The sequence below is a fragment of the Oncorhynchus nerka genome, linkage group LG14 (assembly GCF_034236695.1).
Source record: "Oncorhynchus nerka isolate Pitt River linkage group LG14, Oner_Uvic_2.0, whole genome shotgun sequence".
Taxonomy (NCBI): Eukaryota; Metazoa; Chordata; class Actinopteri; order Salmoniformes; family Salmonidae; genus Oncorhynchus; species Oncorhynchus nerka.
This window is the reverse complement of record NC_088409.1, coordinates 8,847,457-8,872,456: the sequence shown is the minus strand read 5'-3', so window position 1 is coordinate 8,872,456 and position 25,000 is coordinate 8,847,457. Positions and strand designations below refer to the sequence as shown.

At 48.3% G+C, this 25,000-nt stretch overlaps 1 protein-coding gene across 1 annotated transcript in view; it reads left to right on the top strand.

The window, feature by feature from the left end:
• Nucleotides 1–25,000, top strand: part of LOC115123608 (TGF-beta receptor type-2-like) — a 73,525-nt gene that overhangs the window by 3,351 nt on the left and 45,174 nt on the right. Inside the window, exons 2-3 of the mRNA XM_065027313.1 lie at nt 16,610–16,760; nt 18,333–18,523. Coding sequence (XP_064883385.1) covers nt 16,610–16,760; nt 18,333–18,523 — 342 coding nt within the window. The remainder of the gene's footprint in view (nt 1–16,609; nt 16,761–18,332; nt 18,524–25,000) is intronic.

The following is a 25,000-nucleotide window of genomic DNA, read 5'->3' as shown; positions in this document are numbered from 1 at the left end:
AGAGAGACAGCAAGGTTTATACAAATCTCCGCTATTGAAAGAAATGTGAGGTCATGTCATGAAGTTTTATAAATTGCCTGGCTGGGCTGATAAGACAGTGGATTGCACAATCAGATGGAACAAAGTAGATAGGCATTTTAATATCATAGATTTACCACCGTCTGGAATGCGGTTTTAACCAATCAGCGTCCAGGATTAGACCCCGCCCCTTGTATAACTAGTGTTGTTATACACTGGGCTGCGTGGACACCTGACCTCATTTGACCTGTTGTCAGTGCTGTTTAGTTCGTTTTAAAGGGACCACAGATTGGTCAGGCTTACTGTGTCATGGCCTTCTGGGAGGGAGGTCGGGTGGGAAGGAGGGAGGGAGGGATGTGAATATGAACCCATGTTTACAGTAACCTCTCGCGGCCTTTACTCTGAGTGGAGAGAGAGAGATAGAGAGAGGGAGATATCTGAGAGAGGGCTCTGAGAGAGAGAGAGAGAGAGAGAGAGAGAGAGAGAGAGATCTGAGAGAGGGAGAGAGAGAGATCTGAGAGGGAGGGAGAAGATAGAGGGAGAGATAGAGAGCATCATATATATTCTGAGAGAAGAGAGAGAGAGAGAAGAGAGAGAGAGCTCCCAAACATCTATTTATGGAGGAGATGAGGAGAAGAGAGCAGGGGCCAAGGATCCTCCAAGTGGCTGCTGGGTATTTGTTTATTTGACTATATTAGTCTTGACTTAGTCAGCTACACTCTTAGAAAAAAAGTTGCTATCTAGGAACTAAAAGTTTTTTGGGGGGCTGTCCCCACAGGAGAACCCTTTGAAGACCCCTTTTTGGTTCCAGAGAGTTTTCTACCTGGAACCAAAAAGGGTTCTACCTGGAACCAAAAGGGTTCTACCTGGAACTACCTGGAACCAAAAAGGGTTCTACCTGGAACCAAAAAGTGTTCAACCTGGAAAAGTTTTTTTGGGGCTGTCCCCATAGGAGAACCCATTGAAGAACCCTTTTTGGAGAGTTAGAGGGGGAGACAGGGCAAGACAGTATGAGGGGGGAGAGTTAGAGTGGGAGACAGGGGGGACAGTATGAGGGGGAGAGTTAGAGGGGGAGACAGGGGGGACAGTATGAGGGGGAGAGTTAGAGGGGGAGACAGGGCACGACAGTATGAGGGGGAGAGTTAGAGGTGGAGACAGGGCAAGACAGTATGAGGAGGGAGAGTTAGAGGGGGAGACAGGGGGGACAGTATGAGGGGAGAGTTAGAGGGGAGACAGGGGGGACAGTATGAGGGGGAGAATTAGAGGGGAGACAGGGCAAGACAGTATGAGGAGGGAGAGTTAGAGGGGAGACAGGGCAAGACAGTATGAGGAGGGAGAGATAGAGGGGAGACAGGGCAAGACAGTATGAGGAGGGAGAGATAGGGGGAGACAGGGCAAGACAGTATGAGGAGGGAGAGATAGAGGGGAGACAGTGTCCAAGACAGTATGAGGGGACAGTTCAGGGGAGAGGGGTGACAGTCCTCTCCAGAGATAGAGGGGAGTCAGGGGGGACAGTATGAGGGGAGAGTGACAGTCAGGCAAGACAGATGAGGAGGAGAACATTTTCAGCCTGGTGTCCCTGTCAGTGGAGGGGAGAGTTCAGGGGAGATGGTGGAATCAGAGGGACAGAAATATCTTTTAGTAGATGAAGGGGAGCGTTTAGGTGACAGTCAGGAGGAATGTGACTCCTCTCCAGTCTGGTGTCCCTGTCAGTTTAGGTGACAGTCAGGGGGAATGTGACTCCTCTCCAGCCTGGTGTCCCTGTCAGTGTAGGTGACAGTCAGGAGGAATGTGACTCCTCTCCTCTCCAGCCTGGTGTCCCTGTCAGTTTAGGTGACAGTCAGGAGGAATGTGACTCCTCTCCTCTCCAGCCTGGTGTCCCTGTCAGTGTAGGTGACAGTCAGGGGGAATGTGACTCCTCTCCAGCCTGGTGTCCCTGTCAGTTTAGGTGACAGTCAGGGGGAATGTGACTCCTCTCCTCTCCAGCCTGGTGTCCCTGTCAGTGTAGGTGACAGTCAGGGGGAATGTGACTCCTCTCCTCTCCAGCCAGGTGTCCCTGTCAGTGTAGGTGACAGTCAGGGGGAATGTGACTCCTCTCCAGCCTGGTGTCCCTGTCAGTGTAGGTGACAGTCAGGGGGAATGTGACTCCTCTCCAGCCTGGTGTCCCTGTCAGTTTAGGTGACAGTCAGGAGGAATGTGACTCCTCTCCTCTCCAGCCTGGTGTCCCTGTCAGTTTAGGTGACAGTCAGGAGGAATGTGACTCCTCTCCAGCCTGGTGTCCCTGTCAGTTTAGGTGACAGTCAGGGGGAATGTGACTCCTCTCCAGCCTGGTGTCCCTGTCAATGTAGGTGACAGTCAGGAGGAATGTGACTCCTCTCCTCTCCAGCCTGGTGTCCCTGTCAGTGTAGGTGACAGTCAGGGTGAATGTGACTCCTCTCCTCTCCAGCCTGGTGTCCCTGTCAGTGTAGGTGACAGTCAGGGGGAATGTGACTCCTCTCCAGCCTGGTGTCCCTGTCAGTGTAGGTGACAGTCAGGGGGAATGTGACTCCTCTCCTCTCCTGCCTGGTGTCCCTGTCAGTGTAGGTGACAGTCAGGAGGAATGTGACTCCTCTCCTCTCCAGCCTGGTGTCCCTGTCAGTTTAGGTGACAGTCAGGAGGAATGTGACTCCTCTCCAGCCTGGTGTCCCTGTCAGTGTAGGTGACAGTCAGGAGGAATGTGACTCCTCTCCTCTCCAGCCTGGTGTCCCTGTCAGTGTAGGTGACAGTCAGGGGGAATGTGACTCCTCTCCTCTCCAGCCTGGTGTCCCTGTCAGTGTAGGTGACAGTCAGGGGGAATGTGACTCCTCTCCTCTCCAGCCTGGTGTCCCTGTCAGTGTAGGTGACAGTCAGGGGGAATGTGACTCCTCTCCAGCCTGGTGTCCCTGTCAGTGTAGGTGACAGTCAGGAGGAATGTGACTCCTCTCCAGCCTGGTGTCCCTGTCAGTTTAGGTGACAGTCAGGAGGAATGTGACTCCTCTCCAGCCTGGTGTCCCTGTCAGTTTAGGTGACAGTCAGGGGGAATGTGACTCCTCTCCAGCCTGGTGTCCCTGTCAATGTAGGTGACAGTCAGGAGGAATGTGACTCCTCTCCTCTCCAGCCTGGTGTCCCTGTCAGTGTAGGTGACAGTCAGGGTGAATGTGACTCCTCTCCTCTCCAGCCTGGTGTCCCTGTCAGTGTAGGTGACAGTCAGGAGGAATGTGACTCCTCTCCAGTCTGGTGTCCCTGTCAGTTTAGGTGACAGTCAGGAGGAATGTGACTCCTCTCCTCTCCAGCCTGGTGTCCCTGTCAGTGTAGGTGACAGTCAGGAGGAATGTGACTCCTCTCCAGCCTGGTGTCCCTGTCAGTTTAGGTGACAGTCAGGAGGAATGTGACTCCTCTCCAGCCTGGTGTCCCTGTCAGTTTAGGTGACAGTCAGGGGGAATGTGACTCCTCTCCAGCCTGGTGTCCCTGTCAGTTTAGGTGACAGTCAGGAGGAATGTGACTCCTCTCCTCTCCAGCCTGGTGTCCCTGTCAGTTTAGGTGACAGTCAGGAGGAATGTGACTCCTCTCCTCTCCAGCCTGGTGTCCCTGTCAGTGTAGGTGACAGTCAGGAGGAATGTGACTCCTCTCCAGCCTGGTGTCCCTGTCAGTTTAGGTGACAGTCAGGAGGAATGTGACTCCTCTCCTCTCCAGCCTGGTGTCCCTGTCAGTTTAGGTGACAGTCAGGAGGAATGTGACTCCTCTCCTCTCCAGTCTGGTGTCCCTGTCAGTGTAGGTGACAGTCAGGAGGAATGTGACTCCTCTCCTCTCCAGCCTGGTGTCCCTGTCAGTGTAGGTGACAGTCAGGGGAATGTGACTCCTCTCCAGCCTGGTGTCCCTGTCAGTGTAGGTGACAGTCAGGAGGAATGTGACTCCTCTCCTCTCCAGCCTGGTGTCCCTGTCAGTGTAGGTGACAGTCAGGGGGAATGTGACTCCTCTCCTCTCCAGCCTGGTGTCCCTGTCAGTGTAGGTGACAGTCAGGGGGAATGTGACTCCTCTCCAGTCTGGTGTCCCTGTCAGTGTAGGTGACAGTCAGGGGGAATGTGACTCCTCTCCAGCCTGGTGTCCCTGTCAGTTTAGGTGACAGTCAGGAGGAATGTGACTCCTCTCCTCTCCAGCCTGGTGTCCCTGTCAGTGTAGGTGACAGTCAGGAGGAATGTGACTCCTCTCCTCTCCAGCCTGGTGTCCCTGTCAGTGTAGGTGACAGTCAGGAGGAATGTGACTCCTCTCCTCTCCAGCCTGGTGTCCCTGTCAGTGTAGGTGACAGTCAGGAGGAATGTGACTCCTCTCCTCTCCAGCCTGGTGTCCCTGTCAGTGTAGGTGACAGTCAGGGGGAATGTGACTCCTCTCCAGCCTGGTGTCCCTGTCAGTTTATAGGTGACAGTCAGGGGGAATGTGACTATTCCCCTAACCCCTGCTGTGAGTCTCTGTGATGTAGTATATATATATATCTGCCTGGTAGGATGGTCAAATATCTGCTGATCTACTGCCTAGTGGGGTTGTCACATGTCTGGTGGAGGTGACATGTCAGGGGAATGTTGTCTCATGTCTGGATCCAGACCTGGTGTCCTGTCAGTTGGTAGTTGTCTCATGTCTGGATGGGGAATGTGAGTCCTCTAGTTGTCTCATGTCTGGATGGAGTCCCTGTCAGTGCACTCCTCTAGTTGTCTCATGTCTGGATGGAGACACTATGTGCAGTCCTCTAGTTGTCTCACGTCTGGATGGAGACACCCTGGCCTTCAGTGTAGTTGTCTCATGTCTGGATGGAGACACTATGGCCTCTCCAGCCTGGTGTCCATGTCTGGATGGAGACACTATGGCCTTCAAGACGGAATGTTGTCTCATGTCTGGATGGAGACACTATGTCCTTCCAGTCCTCTAGTTGTCTCATGTCTGGATGGAGACACATGTCAGTATGGTAGATGTCTCATGTCTGGATGGAGACACTATGTCCTTGCAGTATGGTAGTTGTCTCCTGTCTGGATGGAGACACTAGGGGATGGTAGTTGTCTCATGTCTGGATGGAGACACTATGTCCTTGCAGTCGGTAGTTTGTGACAGTCTGGATGGAGACACTATGTCCTTCCAGTATGGGTTGTCTCCTGTCTGGATGGAGACACTATGTCCTTGCAGTATGGTAGTTGTCTCCTGTCTGGATGGAGACACTATGTCCCTGCAGTATGGTAGTTGTCTCATGTCTGGATGGATACACTATGGCCTTGCAGTCCGGTAGTTGTCTCATAGTCTGGATGGAGACCCTGGCATTGCAGTAGGGTAGTTGTCTCATGTCTGGATGGAGACAATGTGCAGTCCTCTAGTTGTCTCATGTCTGGATGGAGACACTATGTCAGTCCTCTAGGTGTCTCAGTCTGGATGGAGACACTATGTGACTGCAGTCCTCTAGTTGTCTCATGTCTGGATGGAGACACTATGTCCTTGCAGTCCTCTAGTTGTGACAGTCTGGATGGAGACAATGTGTTGCAGTCCTCTAGTTATCTCATGTCTGGATGGAGACACTATGTGCTTGCAGTATGGTAGTTGTCTCATGTCTGGATGGAGACACTATGTCCTTGCAGTCCTCTAGTTGTCTCATGTCTGGATGGAGACCTATGTCCTTGCAGTGGTAGTTGTCTGACAGTCTGGATGGAGACACTATGTCCTTGCAGTCCTCTAGTTGTCTCATGTCTGGATGGAGACACTAGGAGGAATGTGACTCCTCTAGTTGTCTCATGTCTGGATGGAGACACTATGTCCCTGCAGTCCTCTAGTTGTCTCACGTCTGGATGGAGACACTATCTCCTTCCAGCCAGGTGTTGTCTCATGTTTGGATGGAGACACTATGGCCTTGCAGTACGGTAGTTGTCTCATGTCTGGATGGAGACACTATGGCCTTGCAGTACGGTAGTTGTCTCATGTCTGGATGGAGACACTATGTCCTTGCAGTCCTCTAGTTGTCTCATGTCTGGATGGAGACACTATGTCCTTGCAGTATGGTAGTTGTCTCATGTCTGGATGGAGACACTATGTCCTTGCAGTATGGTAGTTGTCTCCTGTCTGGATGGAGACACTATGTCCTTGCAGTATGGTAGTTGTCTCATGTCTGGATGGAGACACTATGGCCTTGCAGTACGGTAGTTGTCTCATGTCTGGATGGAGACACTATGTCCTTGCAGTATGGTAGTTGTCTCATGTCTGGATGGAGACACTATGTCCTTGCAGTATGGTAGTTGTCTCATGTCTGGATGGAGACACTATGTCCTTGCAGTACGGTAGTTTGTCTCATACGTCTGGATGGAGACACTATGTCCTTGCAGTATGGTAGTTGTCTCCTGTCTGGATGGAGACACTATGTCCTTGCAGTATGGTAGTTGTCTCCTGTCTGGATGGAGACACTATGTCCTTGCAGTATGGTAGTTGTCTCATGTCTGGATGGATACACTATGGCCTTGCAGTACGGTAGTTGTCTCATACGTCTGGATGGAGACACTATGGCATTGCAGTAGGCTAGTTGTCTCATGTCTGGATGGAGACACTATGTCCTTGCAGTCCTCTAGTTGTCTCATGTCTGGATGGAGACACTATGTCGTTGCAGTCCTCTAGTTGTCTCATGTCTGGATGGAGACACTATGTCCTTGCAGTCCTCTAGTTGTCTCATACGTCTGGATGGAGACACTATGTCGTTGCAGTCCTCTAGTTATCTCATGTCTGGATGGAGACACTATGTCCTTGCAGTATGGTAGTTGTCTCATGTCTGGATGGAGACACTATGTCCTTGCAGTCCTCTAGTTATCTCATGTCTGGATGGAGACACTATGTCCTTGCAGTATGGTAGTTGTCTCATGTCTGGATGGAGACACTATGTCCTTGCAGTCCTCTAGTTGTCTCATGTCTGGATGGAGACACTATGTCGTTGCACTCCTCTAGTTGTCTCATGTCTGGATGGAGACACTATGTCCTTGCAGTCCTCTAGTTGTCTCACGTCTGGATGGAGACACTATGGCCTTGCAGTACGGTAGTTGTCTCATGTCTGGATGGAGACACTATGGCCTTGCAGTACGGTAGTTGTCTCATGTCTGGATGGAGACACTATGGCCTTGCAGTACGGTAGTTGTCTCATGTCTGGATGGAGACACTATGTCCTTGCAGTCCTCTAGTTGTCTCATGTCTGGATGGAGACACTATGTCCTTGCAGTATGGTAGTTGTCTCATGTCTGGATGGAGACACTATGTCCTTGCAGTATGGTAGTTGTCTCCTGTCTGGATGGAGACACTATGTCCTTGCAGTATGGTAGTTGTCTCATGTCTGGATGGAGACACTATGTCCTTGCAGTACGGTAGTTGTCTCATACGTCTGGATGGAGACACTATGTCCTTGCAGTATGGTAGTTGTCTCATGTCTGGATGGAGACACTATGTCCTTGCAGTATGGTAGTTGTCTCATGTCTGGATGGAGACACTATGTCCTTGCAGTCCTCTAGTTGTCTCATGTCTGGATGGAGACACTATGTCCTTGCAGTATGGTAGTTGTCTCATACGTCTGGATGGAGACACTATGTCCTTGCAGTCCTCTAGTTGTCTCATGTCTGGATGGAGACACTATGTCCTTGCAGTCCTCTAGTTGTCTCATGTCTGGATGGAGACACTATGTCCTTGCAGTCCTCTAGTTGTCTCATACGTCTGGATGGAGACACTATGTCCTTGCAGTCCTCTAGTTGTCTCATACGTCTGGATGGAGACACTATGGCCTTGCAGTCCTCTAGTTGTCTCCTGTCTGGATGGAGACACTATGGCCTTGCAGTCCTCTAGTTGTCTCCTGTCTGGATGGAGACACTAAGTCCTTGCAGTACGGTAGAAGTCTTTGCATCCCATCACATGGGGCGGCAGGTAGTCTAGCGGTTAGAGTATTGGGCCAGTAACCGAAAGGCTGCAAGATTGGATCCCCGAGCTGACAAGGTATTAAAAATCTGTCATTCTGCCCCCTGAACAAGGCAGTTAACCCACTGTTCCCCTGAACAAGGCAGTTAACCCACTGTTCCCCTGAACAAGGCAGTTAACCCACTGTTCCCCTGAACAAGGCAGTTAACCCACTGTTCCCCTGAACAAGGCAGTTAACCCACTGTTCCCCTGAACAACTAACCCGCTGTTTGAACAAGGCCCACTGTTCCCTGAACAAGGCAGTTAACCCACTGTTCCCAAGGCAGTTAACCCACAGTTAACCCACTGTTCCCCTGAACAAGGCAGTTAACCCACTGTTCCCCTGAACAAGGCAGTTAACCCACTGTTCCCCTGAACAAGGCAGTTAACCCACTGTTCCCCCGGTAGGCCGTCATTGGTAAAATAAAAACATGCCTCCTGATGCAGTTGGTTGATGTTGTATATTTTGAAGCTGAAACAGGATGTTTTGGTTTCTGGGAGGAAATATGACAGGGAAGGACATTCTTCACCTCCATTGTTTTATTCACTTCCACATCTGTCCATGTCTCTGTGAGGAGTGTTTTATTTACCTCCATTTATATCCATGTCTCTGTGAGGAGTGTTTTATTTACCTCCATTTATATCCATGTCTCTGTGAGGAGTGTTTTATTTAGCTCCATTTATATCCATGTCTCTGTGAGGAGTGTTTTATTTAGCTCCATTTATATCCATGTCTCTGTGAGGAGTGTTTTATTTAGCTCCATTTATATCCATGTCTCTGTGAGGAGTGTTTTATTTACCTCCATTTATATCCATGTCTCTGTGAGGAGTGTTTTATTTACCTCCATTTACCTCCATGTCTCTGTGAGGAGTGTTTTATTTACCTCCATTTATATCCATGTCTCTGTGAGGAGTGTTTTATTTACCTCCATTTATATCCATGTCTCTGTGAGGAGTGTTTTATTTAGCTCCATTTACCTCCATGTCTCTGTGAGGAGTGTTTTATTTACCTCCATTTATATCCATGTCTCTGTGAGGAGTGTTTTATTTACCTCCATTTATATCCATGTCTCTGTGAGGAGTGTTTTATTTACCTCCATTTATATCCATGTCTCTGTGAGGAGTGTTTTATTCACTTCCACATCTGTCCATGTCTCTGTGAGGAGTGTTTTATTTAGCTCCATTTATATCCATGTCTCTGTGAGGAGTGTTTTATTTACCTCCATTTATATCCATGTCTCTGTGAGGAGTGTTTTATTTACCTCCATTTATATCCATGTCTCTGTGAGGAGTGTTTTATTTACCTCCATTTATATCCATGTCTCTGTGAGGAGTGGCTTTGGAAAGGAAAGACCAGATTTAACATCCTCCATGACTGTCTCTAACAGAGTGTTTAATTTACCTCCATTTATATCCATGTCTCTGTAGTGTTTTATTTATCCATTTATATCCATGTCTCTGACAGACAGTTTTATTTACATCCATTTATACCTGATGTCTCTGTGAGAGTGTTTTATTTACATCCATTTATATCCTGATGTCTCTGACAGATTTAGTCCATTTATATCCATGTCTCCTGACTGTGGCTTTGACAGAAAGACCAGACAGTACTAACATCCCCTCTACCTGACTGTCTCTAACAGACAGTACTAACATCCCCTCTACCTGACTGTCTCTGACAGACAGTACTAACATCCCCTCTACCTGACTGTCTCTGACAGACAGTACTAATATCCCCTCTACCTGACTGTCTCTAACAGACAGTACTAACATCCCCTCTACCTGACTGTCTCTGACAGACAGTACTAACATCCCCTCTACCTGACTGTCTCTGACAGACAGTACTAACATCCCCTCTACCTGACTGTCTCTGACAGACAGACAGTACTAACATCCCCTCTACCTGACTGTCTCTGACAGACAGTACTAACTTCCCCTCTACCTGACTGTCTCTGACAGACATTACTAATACCCCCTCTACCTGACTGTCTCTGACAGACAGACAGTACTAACATCCCCTCTACCTGACTGTCTCTGACAGACAGTACTAACATCCCCTCTACCTGACTATCTGACAGACAGACAGTACTAACATCCCCTCTACCTGACTGTCTCTGACAGACAGTACTAATATCCCCTCTACCTGACTGTCTCTGACAGACTGTACTAACATCCCCTCTACCTGACTATCTGACAGACAGACAGTACTAACATCCCCTCTACCTGACTGTCTCTGACAGACAGTACTAATATCCCCTCTACCTGACTGTCTCTGACAGACTGTACTAACATCCCCTCTACCTGACTGCCACATCCAGCTGTCAAGCTGACAAACTCATTCCTTAAGTTACCAGTCCCAGACCCCACCACCAGCCTCCTCTCAGCCTGGCCCATATGTGATTAGTTAACAGGCTCAAGCTGACAAACTCATTCCTTAAGTTACCAGTCCCAGACCCCACCACCAGCCTCCTCTCAGCCTGGCCTATATGTGATTAGTTAACAGGCTCAAGCTGACAAACTCATTCCTTAAGTTACCAGTCCCAGACCCCACCACCAGCCTCCTCTCAGCCTGGCCTATATGTGATTAGTTAACAGGCTCTGTGTCATGTCTCCTTCAGCCCACTCCCTTCCCCTGTTGGAGTCATTACGAATGAACCAGGACTAGAGGCCCCCTCAGTGGCCAGGCCTCCCAGGGATCAGGTCTCCGTCCTGGGCTGTACTCTCTATGAGGGGGTGTGGAGAGATGATGACATGCATCCTGCCCTGTTGTATTCCTTCCTCGTTTGGGAGAAAGAGGGAGAGAGACAGAAAAGGAGAGGAAATAAAGATTCATGGGAGAGGAAAGGAAAGGGGGAGAGAGCCAATAAGAGGGGAGGTAAGGGGGAGAGAGCCAATAAGAGGGGAGGTAAGGGGGAGAGAGCCAATAAGAGGGGAGGTAAGGGGGAGAGAGCCAATAAGAGGAGAGGAAATAAGGATATTATAGCTGATTAGGAGAAAGAGTAATTCATTAGTTCAATAGTTCAGTATTCATTAGTTCAGTATTCATTAGTTCAGTATTCATTAATTCAGTATTCATTAATTCAGTATTTATTAATTCAGTATTCATTAGTTCAGTATTTATTAGTTCAGTATTCATTAATTCAGTATTCATTAATTCAATATACATTAGTTCAGTATTCATTAGTTCAGTATTCATTAGTTCAGTATTTATTAGTTCAGTATTTATTAGTTCAGTATTCATTAGTTCAGTATTCATTAGTTCAGTATTCATTATTTCAGTTGATATGCTGCAGGATAGGGTGCAGTATCAATAACAAAGCAGGGATTACACAGTGAGCGTCAACACACACTGAAACACACTACACACACACACACACACACACACACACACACACACACACACATCACACACACACACACACAACACACACACACACTCTTCTCTCCTTTCTCTTTCCAAGGTGTTTCAGTGGGCCAGCTGCAGGCTGTGCCAGACAGAGGCAGGCTGGCGAGGGTGCTTATCAGGAGAGACACACGAGCAGGGAGGGAGGACAGGCTGCCACCAGACCAGCACGAGCGTCAACACACACTGAAACACACTAATGCGTGCAAGCACCCACGTAGATACTGAATCTTTCTCCATCTTTCACTCTTGCACAAAACCACAAGCTCTTTCTCTCACACACATACTGCCCAAGGAGCCAGTTCAGAACGGCCCAATCAGAACAGAGGGCGGTCCTAAGAACACACACATACTGCCCAAGGAACCAGTTCAGAACGGCCCAATCAGAACAGAGGGCGGTCCTAAGAACACACACATACTGCACATACTGGGTGGATGACTCTCAGTTAGACTGGACAGGCCTCTGGCTGGCTGGGTGGAGGACTCTCAGTTAGACTGGACAGGCCTCTGGCTGGGTGGACGACTCTCAGTTAGACTGGACAGGCCTCTGGGTGGGTGGACGACTCTGTTAGACTGGACAGGCCTCTGGGTGGGTGGACGACTCTGTTAGACTGGACAGGCCTCTGGGTGGGTGGACGACTCTGTTAGACTGGACAGGCCTCTGGGTGGGTGGACGACTCTCAGTTAGACTGGACAGGCCTCTGGGTGGGTGGATGACTCTCAGTTAGACTGGACAGGCCTCTGGGTGGGTGGATGACTCTCAGTTAGACTGGACAGGCCTCTGGCTGGGTGGACGACTCTCAGTTAGACTTGACAGGTCTCTGGGTGGGTGGACGACTCTCAGTTAGACTGGACAGGCCTCTGGCTGGGTGGATGACTCTCAGTTAGACTGGACAGGCCTCTGGCTGGGTGGACGACTCTCAGTTAGACTGGACAGGCCTCTGGCTGGGTGGATGACTCTCAGTTAGACTGGACAGGCCTCTGGCTGGGTGGAGGACTCTCAGTTAGACTGGACAGGTCTCTGGCTGGGTGGGTGGAGGACTCTCAGTTAGACTGGACAGGTCTCTGGCTGGCTGGGTGGAGGACTCTCAGTTAGACTGGACAGGCCTCTGGCTGGGTGGACGACTCTCAGTTAGACTGGACAGGCCTCTGGCTGGGTGGACGACTCTCAGTTAGACTGGACAGGCCTCTGGCTGGGTGGATGACTCTCAGTTAGACTGGACAGGCCTCTGGCTGGGTGGAGGACTCTCAGTTAGACTGGACAGGTCTCTGGCTGGGTGGAGGACTCTCAGTTAGACTGGACAGGCCTCTGGCTGGGTGGACGACTCTCAGTTAGACTGGAAACAATGTGTCTGAGAGTTACATGAGGCCTACCTCCTGTGAAGTGGATAACCTGGAGGATGGAGCGGGGATCAGATAACACACACACACACACACACACACACACACACACACACACACACACACACACACACACACACACACACAGCAGTCATTTGATGTCAGAACTCAGACTAGATAGACTCTGTGGTCTGCTGCCCTCAATACTAAATGCTCTGTAGAAATTGTAAGTCGCTCTGGATAAGAGCGTCTGCTAAATGACTTAAATGTAAATGTAAATGTAAATTCCTGTGTCTGTTGATGTACAGATATGATACAGACTGACTGACTGTTCTGTGTGTCTGTCGATATACAGACTGACTGACTGTTCTCTGTGTCTGTCGATATACAGACTGACTGACTGTTCTCTGTGTCTGTCGATATATACAGACTGACTGACTGTTCTCTGTGTCTGTCGATATACAGATATGATACAGACTGACTGACTGTTCTGTGTGTCTGTTGATATACAGATATGATACAGACTGACTGACTGTTCTGTGTGTCTGTCGATATACAGACTGACTGACTGTTCTCTGTGTCTGTTGATATACAGATATGATACAGACTGACTGACTGTTCTCTGTGTCTGTTGATATACAGATATGATACAGACTGACTGACTGTTCTGTGTGTCTGTCGATATACAGACTGACTGACTGTTCTCTGTGTCTGTCGATATACAGACTGACTGACTGTTCTCTGTGTCTGTCGATATACAGACTGACTGACTGTTCTCTGTGTCTGTCGATATACAGACTGACTGACTGTTCTCTGTGTCTGTGATGTACAGATATGATACAGACTGACTGACTGTTCTCTGTGTCTGTCGATATACAGATATGATACAGACTGACTGACTGTTCTCTGTGTCTGTCGATATACAGATATGATACAGACTGACTGACTGTTCTCTGTGTCTGTCGATATACAGACTGACTGACTGTTCTCTGTGTCTGTCGATATACAGACTGACTGACTGTTCTCTGTGTCTGTTGATATACAGATATGATACAGACTGACTGACTGTTCTCTGTGTCTGTCGATATACAGATATGATACAGACTGACTGACTGTTCTCTGTGTCTGTCGATATACAGACTGACTGACTGTTCTCTGACTCTGTGTTAGTGACTTTACTGGTGCTGAGTGAAGGGCTCCTTTACCACAAAACAAGGCTCAGTGGTTCTGTGGCTTCTTTTAACGTGCAGTCAGTCAGGAACTCACAGTCAGTCAGTCAGGAACTCACAGTCAGTCAATCAGGAACTCAGTCAGTCAGTCAGTCAGTCAGGAACTCAGTCAGTCAGGAACTCACACTCAGTCAGTCAGGAACTCAGTCAGTCAGTCAGGAACTCAGTCAGTCAGTCAGGAACTCACAGTCAGTCAATCAGGAACTCAGTCAGTCAGTCAGTCAGGAACTCAGTCAGTCAGTCAGTCAGGAACTCAGTCAGTCAGTCAGGAACTCACAGTCAGTCAGTCAGGAACTCACAGTCAGTCTGTCAGGAACTCAGACAGTCAGTCAGTCAGGAACACACAGTCAGTCAGTCAGAAACACACAGTCAGTCAGTCAGGAACTCAGTCAGTCAGTCAGTCAGGAACTCAGTCAGGAACACACAGTCAGGAACACACAGTCAGTCAGTCAGGAACACACAGTCAGTCAGTCAGTCAGTCAGGAACACACAGTCAGTCAGTCAGGAACTCAGTCAGTCAGTCAGGAACACACAGTCAGTCAGGAACTCATTCAGTCAGTCAGGAACTTACAGTCAGTCAGGAACTCAGTCAGTCAGTCAGGAACTCAGTCAGTCAGTAAGGAACACAGTCAGTCAGTCAGGAACTCACAGTCAGTCAGTCAGGAACTCAGTCAGTCAGTCAGGAACTCACAGTCAGTCAATCAGGAACTCAGTCAGTCAGTCAGTCAGGAACACACAGTCAGTCAGTCAGGAACTCAGTCAGTCAGTCAGTCAGGAACACACAGTCAGTCAGTCAGGAACTCAGTCAGTCAGTCAGGAACACAGTCAGTCAGTCAGGAACTCACAGTCAGTCAGTCAGGAACACACAGTCAGTCAGGAACTCACAGTCAGTCAGTCAGGAACTCAGTCAGTCAGTCAGTCAGGAACACACAGTCAGTCAGTCAGGAACTCAGTCAGTCAGTCAGTCAGGAACACACAGTCAGTCAGTCAGGAACACAGTCAGAACAGAGGTTTGTCAGTCAGTCAGTCAGTCAGGAACACACAGTCAGTCAGTCAGATAGACCAACTCAGGACAAGTCAGTCAGTCAGGAACACACAGTCAGTCAGGAACACACAGTCAGTCAGTCAGGAACACACAGTCAGTCAGGACAAGGCAGTCAGTCAGGAACAGTCAGTCAGTCAGGAACACACAGTCAGTCAGTCAGGAACACACAGTCAGATAGACCAGAGGTTTGTCAGGACAAGGCAGTCAGTCAGGAACACACAGTCAGTCAGTCAGGAACACACAGTCAGTCAGTCAGGAACACACAGTCAGATAGACCAGAGGTTTGTCAGGACAAGGCAGTCAGTCAGGAACACACAGTCAGATAGACCAGAGGTTTGTCAGGACAAGGCAGTCAGTCAGGAACAGTCAGTCAGTCAGGAACACACAGTCAGTCAGTCAGGAACACACAGTCAGATAGACCAGAGGTTTGTCAGGACAAGGCAGTCAGTCAGGAACACACAGTCAGATAGACCAGAGGTTTGTCAGGACAAGGCAGTCAGTCAGGAACAGTCAGTCAGTCAGGAACACACAGTCAGTCAGTCAGGAACACACAGTCAGATAGACCAGAGGTTTGTCAGGACAAGGCAGTCAGTCAGGAACAGTCAGTCAGTCAGGAACACACAGTCAGATAGACCAGAGGTTTGTCAGGACAAGGCAGTCAGTCAGGAACACACAGTCAGATAGACCAGAGGTTTGTCAGGACAAGGCAGTCAGTCAGGAACAGTCAGTCAGTCAGGAACACACAGTCAGATAGACCAGAGGTTTGTCAGGACAAGGCAGTCAGTCAGGAACACACAATCAGATAGACCAGAGGTTTGTCAGGACAAGGCAGTCAGTCAGGAACAGTCAGTCAGTCAGGAACACACAGTCAGATAGACCAGAGGTTTGTCAGGACAAGGCAGTCAGTCAGGAACAGTCAGTCAGTCAGGAACACACAGTCAGTCAGTCAGGAACACACAGTCAGTCAGTCAGGAACACACAGTCAGATAGACCAGAGGTTTGTCAGGACAAGGCAGGCCTCAACAGGTCAGGGAGGGGAGAGCAGATAGAGATCAGCTCCAGAGAAAGACATGCTGGAGCAGACCGATCCCGTGTGGCTCAGTTGGTAGAGCGATGACACCCGGGTTGGGGGTTCAATTCCCACGGGGGGACTGGCATAAAAAAATAGGGACATGGAAACTGTAAGTTTCAATTACTGTAAGTTGCTCTGGATAAGAACGTCTGCTAAATGACTCAAAATGTAAAAATGATTACTGGCATGCAGTTCACCCCTGTGATTTTTAAAAATCTTTTTTTAATTAACCAGGCAAGTCAGTTAAGAACAAATTCTTATTTTCAATGACGGCCTAGGAACAGTGTGTTAACTGCCTGTTCAGGGGCAGAACGACAGATTTGTACCTTGTCAGCTCAGGGGTTTGAACTTGCAACCTTCCGGTTACTAGTCCAACGCTCTAACCACTAGGATACCCTGCAACCCCGATTGGGGGGTTGCAGGGTAGCCTAGTGGTTACAGCACTTAGTGATGTGTGTTTTTGTGTGAAAAGCAATAGAGTTACATAATACGAATCGATTGATTGGATTTGATTGGTTGTGTTTCTCCAGATGGGATGTTCCAGCCGTCCTTCAGTCTCAACAAGTTGTGTAAGTTCTGTGACGTGGAGTCTTCATCCTGCAACGGAACAGGAAGCTGCCTCTCCAACTGCTCCATCACCTCCATCTGTCGTCTGGAGCAGGAAGTCTGCATCGCCATCTGGTAGGATTACGGTGGAGAGGGGGGGGTCTGGGTCAGTCTGCATCTGGTAGGATTACGGTGGAGAGGGGGGTCTGGGTCAGTCTGCATCTGGTAGGATTACAGTGGAGAGGGCGGGGGGGGTCAGTCTCCATCTGGTAGGGTTACAGTGGAGAGGGGGAGGGGGTGGGGTGGGGGGGGTCAGTCTCCATCTGGTAGGATTACAGTGGAGAGGGGGAGGGGGTGGGGGGGGGGTCAGTCTCCATCTGGTAGGGTTACAGTGGAGAGGGGGAGGGGGTGGGGGGGGGTCAGTCTCCATCTGGTAGGGTTACAGTGGAGAGGGGGAGGGGGTGGGGGTCAGTCTCCATCTGGTAGGGTTACAGTGGGAGAGGGGGAGGGGGTGGGGTGGGGGGGTCAGTCTCCATCTGGTAGGGTTACAGCGGAGAGGGGGAGGGGGGTCAGTCTCCATCTGGTAGGGTTACAGCGGAGAGGGGGGGGGGTCAGTCTCCATCTGGTAGGATTACAGTGGAGAGGGGGGTCTGTCAGTCTCCATCTGGTAGGATTACGGTGGAGAGTGGGGTGGGGGGCTGTGTCAGTCTCTATCTGGTAGGATTACAGTGGAGAGGGGGCGGGGTCTGTGTCAGTCTCCATCTGGTAGGATTACAGTGGAGAGAGGGTGGGGGGTCTGTGTCAGTCTCTATCTGGTAGGATTACATTGGAGAGAGGGTGGGGGGTCTGTGTCAGTCTCCATCTGGTAGGATTACGGTGGATAGGATTACGGTGGAGGGGGGGTCAGTCTGCATCTGGTAGGATTACGGTGGAGGGGTGGGGGTCAGTCTCCATCTGGTAGGATTACAGTGGAGAGAGGGTGGGGGGGGGTCTGTGTCAGTCTCTATCTGGTAGGATTACAGTGGAGAGAGGGTGGGGGGTCTGTGTCAGTCTCCATCTGGTAGGATTACAGTGGAGAGGGGGTGGGGGGGGCAGTCTCCATCTGGTAGGATTACAGTGGAGAGAGGGTGGGGGGTCTGTGTCAGTCTCTATCTGGTAGGATTACAGTGGAGAGAGGGTGGGGGGTCTGTGTCTGTCTCCATCTGGTAGGATTACAGTGGAGGGGGGTCAGTCTCCATCTGGTAGGATTACAGTGGAGAGGGGGGGCAGTCTTTATCTGGTAGGATTACAGTGGAGAGAGGGTGGGGGGTCAGTGTCTGTCTCCATCTGGTAGGATTACAGTGGAGAGGGGGGTCTGTGTCTGTCTCCATCTGGTAGGATTACAGTGGAGGGGGGGGTCAGTCTCCATCTGGTAGGATTACAGTGGAGAGTCTTTATCTGGGGGTCAGTCTGCATCTGGTAGGATTACGGTGGAGGGGGGGGGTCAGTCTCCATCTGGTAGGATTACGGTGGAGAGAGGGTGGGGGGGGGGGTCAGTCTGCATCTGGTAGGATTACAGTGGAGAGGGTTGTCAGTTTGTTTCTCTGTCTGTGTGTGTCTGTGCATGTTTGTGTGTCTGTCTCTCTGTCTGTCTGACTCTCTCTCTCTCTCCATTCTCTCTCTCTCTCTCTCTCTCTCTCTCTCTCTCTCTCTCTCCATTCTCTCCAGGAGGAAGAATGACAGTAACTACAGCATCGAGACTCTGTGTCATGACCCCTCCAAGCCTCTGTACGGCGTCGAGCTGGATGACTACAACAGCTCTATGTGTTCCATGAAAGAGAAGAAGAGCTCTGGAGGACCGTTGTTCATCTGCTCCTGTACTGAGGAGGAGTGTAACGATAACCTGGCCTTCGCTCCCGGTGAGTACCTTCTCACACCTACTGTATCAGTCAATTCATCTACTACCCTTATTCTGTTAGTGAGTACCTTCTCACACCTACTGTATCAGTTAATTAATCTAATACCCTTATTCTGTTAGTGAGTACCTTCTCACACCTACTGTATCAGTCAATTCATCTACTACCCTTATTCTGTTAGTGAGTACCTTCTCACACCTACTGTATCAGTCTTATTCATTCTACTGTATCAGTTAATTAATCTAATACCCTTATTCTGTTAGTGAGTACCTTCTCACACCTACTGTATCAGTCAATTAATCTAATACCCTTAGTCTGTTAGTGAGTACCTTCTCACACCTACTGTATCAGTCAATTAATCTAATACCCTTAGTCTGTTAGTGAGTACCTTCTCACACCTACTGTATCAGTTAATTAATCTAATACCCTTAGTCTGTTAGTGAGTACCTTCTCACACCTACTGTATCAGTCAATTCATCTAATACCCTTATTCTGTTAGTGAGTACCTTCTCACACCTACTGTATCAGTTAATTAATCTAATACCCTTAGTCTGTTAGTGAGTACCTTCTCACACCTACTGTATCAGTCAATTCATCTAATACCCTTATTCTGTTAGTGAGTACCTTCTCACACCTACTGTATCAGTCCATTCATCTAATACCCTTATTCTGTTAGTGAGTACCTTCTCACACCTACTGTATCAGTCAATTCATCTAATACACTTATTCTGTTAGTGGGACCTGTATCTCCTCCAGCCCTTAGTCTGAGTGAGTACCTTACATACTGTATCAGTCAATTCATCTAATAGACTTAGTCTGTTAGTGAGGTACCTAGACAGTGTCAGAACCCTTATTCTGTGTGAGGACCCTGTATCTCCATTCCAGCCCTGTTAGTGAGAGGTACATACCTACTGTATCAGTCCATTCAGATACCCTTATCCTGTTAGGGTACCTTACATACCTACTGTATCAGTCCATTCCAGCCTTATTCTGTTAGTGAGTACCTTACATACTGACCTAGACAGTCAATTCATCTAATACACTTATTCTGTTGTGAGTACCTTCTCACACCTACTGTATCAGTCCATTCATCAGCCCTTATGAGAGGTAGAGGTACATACCTACTGTATCAGTCAATTCATCTAATATTCTGTTGTGAGGACCCTGTATCATCTCATCTCCAGCCCTGTGAGAGGTACCTTACATACTGTACCTACTGTATCAGTCAATTCATCTAATAGACAGTGTAGAATACTGTGTCAATTCATCTAAGAGACCTATCTCCTCCAGCCCTGTGAGAGGTAGAGGGAGACAAATGTAGAATAGTGTGGGCCCTATCTCCTCCAGCCCTGTGAGAGGTAGAGGTAGAGGTAGACAGTGTAGAATAGTGTGGGACCTATCTCCTCCAGCCCTGTGAGAGGTAGAGGTAGACAGTGTAGAATAGTGTGGGACCTATCTCCTCCAGCCCTGTGAGAGGTAGAGGTAGACAGTGTAGAATAGTGTGGGACCTATCTCCTCCAGCCCTGTGAGAGGTAGAGGTAGAGGTAGACAGTGTAGAATAGTGTGGGACCTATCTCCTCCAGCCCTGTGAGAGGTAGAGGTAGAGGTAGACAGTGTAGAATAGTGTGGGACCTATCTCCTCCAGCCCTGTGAGAGGTAGAGGTAGACAGTGTAGAATAGTGTGGGCCCTATCTCCTCCAGCCCTGTGAGAGGTAGAGGTAGAGGTAGACAGTGTAGAATAGTGTGGGCCCTATCTCCTCCAGCCCTGTGAGAGGTAGAGGTAGAGGTAGACAGTATAGAATAGTGTGGGCCCTATCTCCTCCAGCTCTGTGAGAGGTAGAGGTAGACAGTGTGGAATAGTGTGGGACCTATCTCCTCCAGCCCTGTGAGAGGTAGAGGTAGAGGGAGACAGTGCAGTGTGGTGTAGCGTGGGACCTGTGGGGCCTTGCAGGAGATCTCAGACATGTGGTTTCCTGTCTGAGCTTTACTCAAAGCAGAAACATCTCAGCCACATGCTACTGCACAGACTGTATAGAAAGATAGAGAGAGACAGGAGAGAGAAGGAGAGAGAGGGAGAGAGAGACACAGGAGATGGGAGAGAGAATGAGAGAAAGAGACAGGAGAGAGAAGGAGAGAGAGGGAGAGAAAGACACAGGAGATGGGAGAGAGAGAGAGACAGGAGAGAGAAGAGAGAGAGGGAGAGAGGGAGAGAGAGACACAGGAGATGGGAGAGAGAGAGAGACAGGAGAGAGGGAGAGAGATACACAGAAGATGGGAGAGAAGAAGACAGGGAGAGAGAGAGACAGGAGATGGGAGAGAGAAGAAGAGATAGAGAGACAGGAGATGGGAGAGAGAATGAGAGAGAGAGAGACAGGAGATGGGAGAGAGAAGAAGAGAGTGAGAGAGAGAGACAGGAGATGGGAGAGAGAAGAAGAGAGAGAGACAGGAGAGGAGGAAACCTGAGTCTACGCCTTCATTATGGTGAATCACTAAAACAATACAGAAAAACACTACGGAAAAAGAAGGAACAGCACGTCAGAAATCAGCTCAATGTAATTGAAGAAACCATAGACTCTAACCACTTCTGGGAAAATTGGAAAACACTAAACAAACAACAACACGAAGAATTATCTATCCAAAATGGAGATGTATGGGTAAACCACTTCTCCAATCTTTTTGTCTCTATAACAAAGAACAAACAGCAAAAACATATACATGATCAAATACAGATCTTAGAATCAACTATTAAAGACTACCAGAACCCACTGGATTCTCCAATTACCTTGAACGAGTTACAGGACAAAATAAAAACCCTTCAACCCAAAAAGGCCTGTGGTGTCGATGGTATCCTCAATGAAATGATCAAATATACAGACAACAAATTCCAATTGGCTATACTAAAACTCTTTAACATCATACTTAGCTCTGGCATCTTCCCCAATATTTGGAACCAAGGACTGATCAGCCCAATCCACAAAAGTGGAGACACATTTGACCCCAATAACTACCGTGGATTATGCGTCAACAGCAACCTTGGGAAAATCCTCTGCATTATCATTAACAGCAGACTCGTACATGTCCTCAGTGAAAACAATGTACTGAGCAAATGTCAAATTAAAATAGGCAAAAACACACATTTCTTCCCACAGGGCCGTGGGGTGAGACAGGGATGCAGCTTAAGCCCCACCCTCTTCAACATATATTTCAACAAATTGGCGCAGGCACTAGAACAGTCTGCAGCACCCGGCCTCACCCTACTAGAATCTGAAGTCAAATGTCTACTGTTTGCTGATGATCTATCATTCCCTAGCATAGCATAGCATCATCCCCCAGGCCCTATCATTCCCTAGCATAGCATAGCAATCTCCCCCTAAGCCCTAGCATAGCATAACATAGCATATTATAGCATTCTCCCCCTAGGCCCTATCATTCCATTGGACTAGTAACCGGAAGGTTGCAAGTTCAAACCCCCGAGCTGACAAGGTACAAATCTGTCGTTCTGCCCCTGAACAGGCAGTTAACCCACTGTTCCTAGGCTGTCATTGAAAATAAGAATTTGTTCTTTAACTGACTTGCCTAGTTAAATAAAGGTAGAAAAAAATAAAAAATCCCTAGCATAGCATTTTGCTGACGTGCCTAGAGCAGTCTTTACTGTGGGCTACCAAGTTATACAGACACTACAACTCTGTGTTTGGGTCATTCATTGTGTGTGTGGGTGTGTGTTTGTGTGAGTGTGTACGTGCGGGTGTGTGTTTGTGTGAGTGTGTACATGTGAGTGTGTGTGAGTGTGTACGTGCGGGTGTGTGTTTGTTTGTGTGAGTGTGTATGTGTGTATCCACGCCTACTTTAGTAGAGAGCTAATTCATTACGTAGAAATACTACTAGATCAGCAAATGTCTGTCAAGAAATGAATGACTGTCAAGACAACAGGTCCAGATGTTACTAATCAACCAGAGTTGTATCAGTCTTGTCTGTTGTTTCTGTGTTTCCTGTCGGCTTCCTGTGTTTCCTGTCGGCTTCTTGTGTTTCCTGTCGGCTTCTTGTGTTTCCTGTCGGCTTCAAGTGTTTCCTGTCGGCTTCTTGTGTTTCCTGTCGGCTTCCTGTGTTTCCTGTCGGCTTCTTGTGTTTCCTGTCGGCTTCTTGTGTTTCCTGTCGGCTTCTTGTGTTTCCTGTCGGCTTCTTGTGTTTCTTATCGGCTTCTTGTGTTTCCTGTCGGCTTCCTGTGTTTCCTGTCGGCTTCCTGTGTTTCCTGTCGGCTTCCTGTGTTTTCTGTCGGCTTCCTGTGTTTCCTGTCGGCTTGGCCAGACGACTCTTGTTTCTAATCAGTCACTCAGACTCATGAAGATCTGTCTGGATCACTGTGTTACTCTGTAATGTCCTCCTTTGACAGCTTCAATTGAGAAGGGAAGTGTAGTCAACATTGAGAAGGGAAGTGTAGTCAACGTAGAGAAGGGAAGTGTAGTCAACATAGAGAAGGGAAGTGTAGTCAACATAGAGAAGGGAAGTGTAGTCAACGTAGAGAAGGGAAGTGTAGTCAACATAGAGAAGGGAAGTGTAGTCAACATAGAGAAGGGAAGTGTAGTCAACATAGAGAAGGGAAGTGTAGAGAAGGGAAGCGTAGTCAACATAGAGAAGGGAAGTGTAGTCAACGTAGAGAAGGGAAGCGTAGTCAACGTAGAGAAGGGAAGCGTAGTCAACGTAGAGAAGGGAAGTGTAGTCAACATAGAGAAGGGAAGTGTAGTCAACGTAGAGAAGGGAAGTGTAGTCAACGTAGAGAAGGGAAGTGTAGTCAACGTAGAGAAGGGAAGTGTAGTCAGCGTAGAGAAGGGAAGTGTAGTCAACATAGAGAAGGGAAGTGTAGTCAACATAGAGAAGGGAAGTGTAGTCAACGTAGAGAAGGGAAGCGTAGTCAACGTAGAGAAGAGAAGCGTAGTCAACGTAGAGAAGGGAAGTGTAGAGAAGGGAAGTGTAGTCAACATAGAGAAGGGAAGCGTAGTCAACGTAGAGAAGGGAAGGGAAGTGTAGTCAACATAGAGAAGGGAAGTGTAGTCAACGTAGAGAAGGGAAGTATAGTCAACATAGAGAAGGGAAGTGTAGTCAACGTAGAGAAGGGAAGTGTAGTCAACGTAGAGAAGGGAAGTGTAGTCAACGTAGAGAAGGGAAGTATAGTCAAAATAGAGAAGGGAAGTGTAGTCAACGTAGAGAAGGGAAGTGTAGTCAACATAGAGAAGGGAAGTGTAGTCAACGTAGAGAAGGGAAGTGTAGTCAACGTAGAGAAGGGAAGCGTAGTCAACATAGAGAAGAGAAGCGTAGTAAACGTAGAGAAGGGAAGCGTAGTCAACGTAGAGAAGAGAAGCGTAGTCAACGTAGAGAAGAGAAGCGTAGTAAACGTAGAGAAGGGAAGTGTAGTCAACGTAGAGAAGGGAAGTGTAGTCAACATAGAGAAGGGAAGTGTAGTCAACGTAGAGAAGGGAAGTGTAGTCAACGTAGAGAAGAGAAGCGTAGTCAACATAGAGAAGGGTAGCGTAGTCAACGTAGAGAAGGGAAGTGTAGTCAACGTAGAGAAGGGAAGTGTAGTCAACATAGAGAAGGGAAGTGTAGTCAACGTAGAGAAGGGAAGTGTAGTCAACGTAGAGAAGGGAAGTGTAGTCAACATAGAGAAGGGAAGTGTAGTCAACATAGAGAAGGGAAGTGTAGTCAACGTAGATAAGGGAAGTGTAGTCAACATAGGGAAGTGTAGTCAACGTAGAGAAGGGAAGTGTAGTCAACGTAGAGAAGGGAAGTGTAGTCAACGTAGAGAAGGGAAGTGTAGTCAACGTAGAGAAGGGAAGTGTAGTCAACATAGAGAAGGGAAGTGTAGTCAACGTAGAGAAGGGAAGTGTAGTCAACGTAGAGAAGGGAAGTGTAGTCAACATAGAGAAGGGAAGTGTAGTCAACATAGAGAAGGGAAGTGTAGTCAACGTAGAGAAGGGAAGTGTAGTCAACGTAGAGAAGGGAAGTGTAGTCAACGTAGAGAAGGGAAGCCACACAAACAAGTTTATAATAATGTGGTTTATTGGGGGTTTTTTGTGGGCAGCTGTCAGAATTACTTTCACTCTCTAAAAGTCGTCTGTAATTCAACGTGATTTAGCGATACGGATATAATTAATTAATTCATGTAAATTCACGGTGTGTTGAAAAGATCTGTCTGTGTTAACTGTTGTTCAAGGTTTCTGAGCTTGTTTCCACCCTGGGTTATTTTTACAACCCCTGATTATGAATAATATCCTCCTCATCAGCTGTCCCAATGCATTCTGGTCACTGGCTATTGTATTATAATAGAAGAAGAAGAAGAAGAAGAAGGGAAAATATGCCTTGTGCCTTTATTCCAGTCAGTCGGTCGCTCTGTGAGATTTTACAGTTCCTTATACTGTGGAATCTTGGCCTGCAGTCACACTGAACAGTTTTAAAGAGGAGTGACTCACGGGAACACAGAGAGAG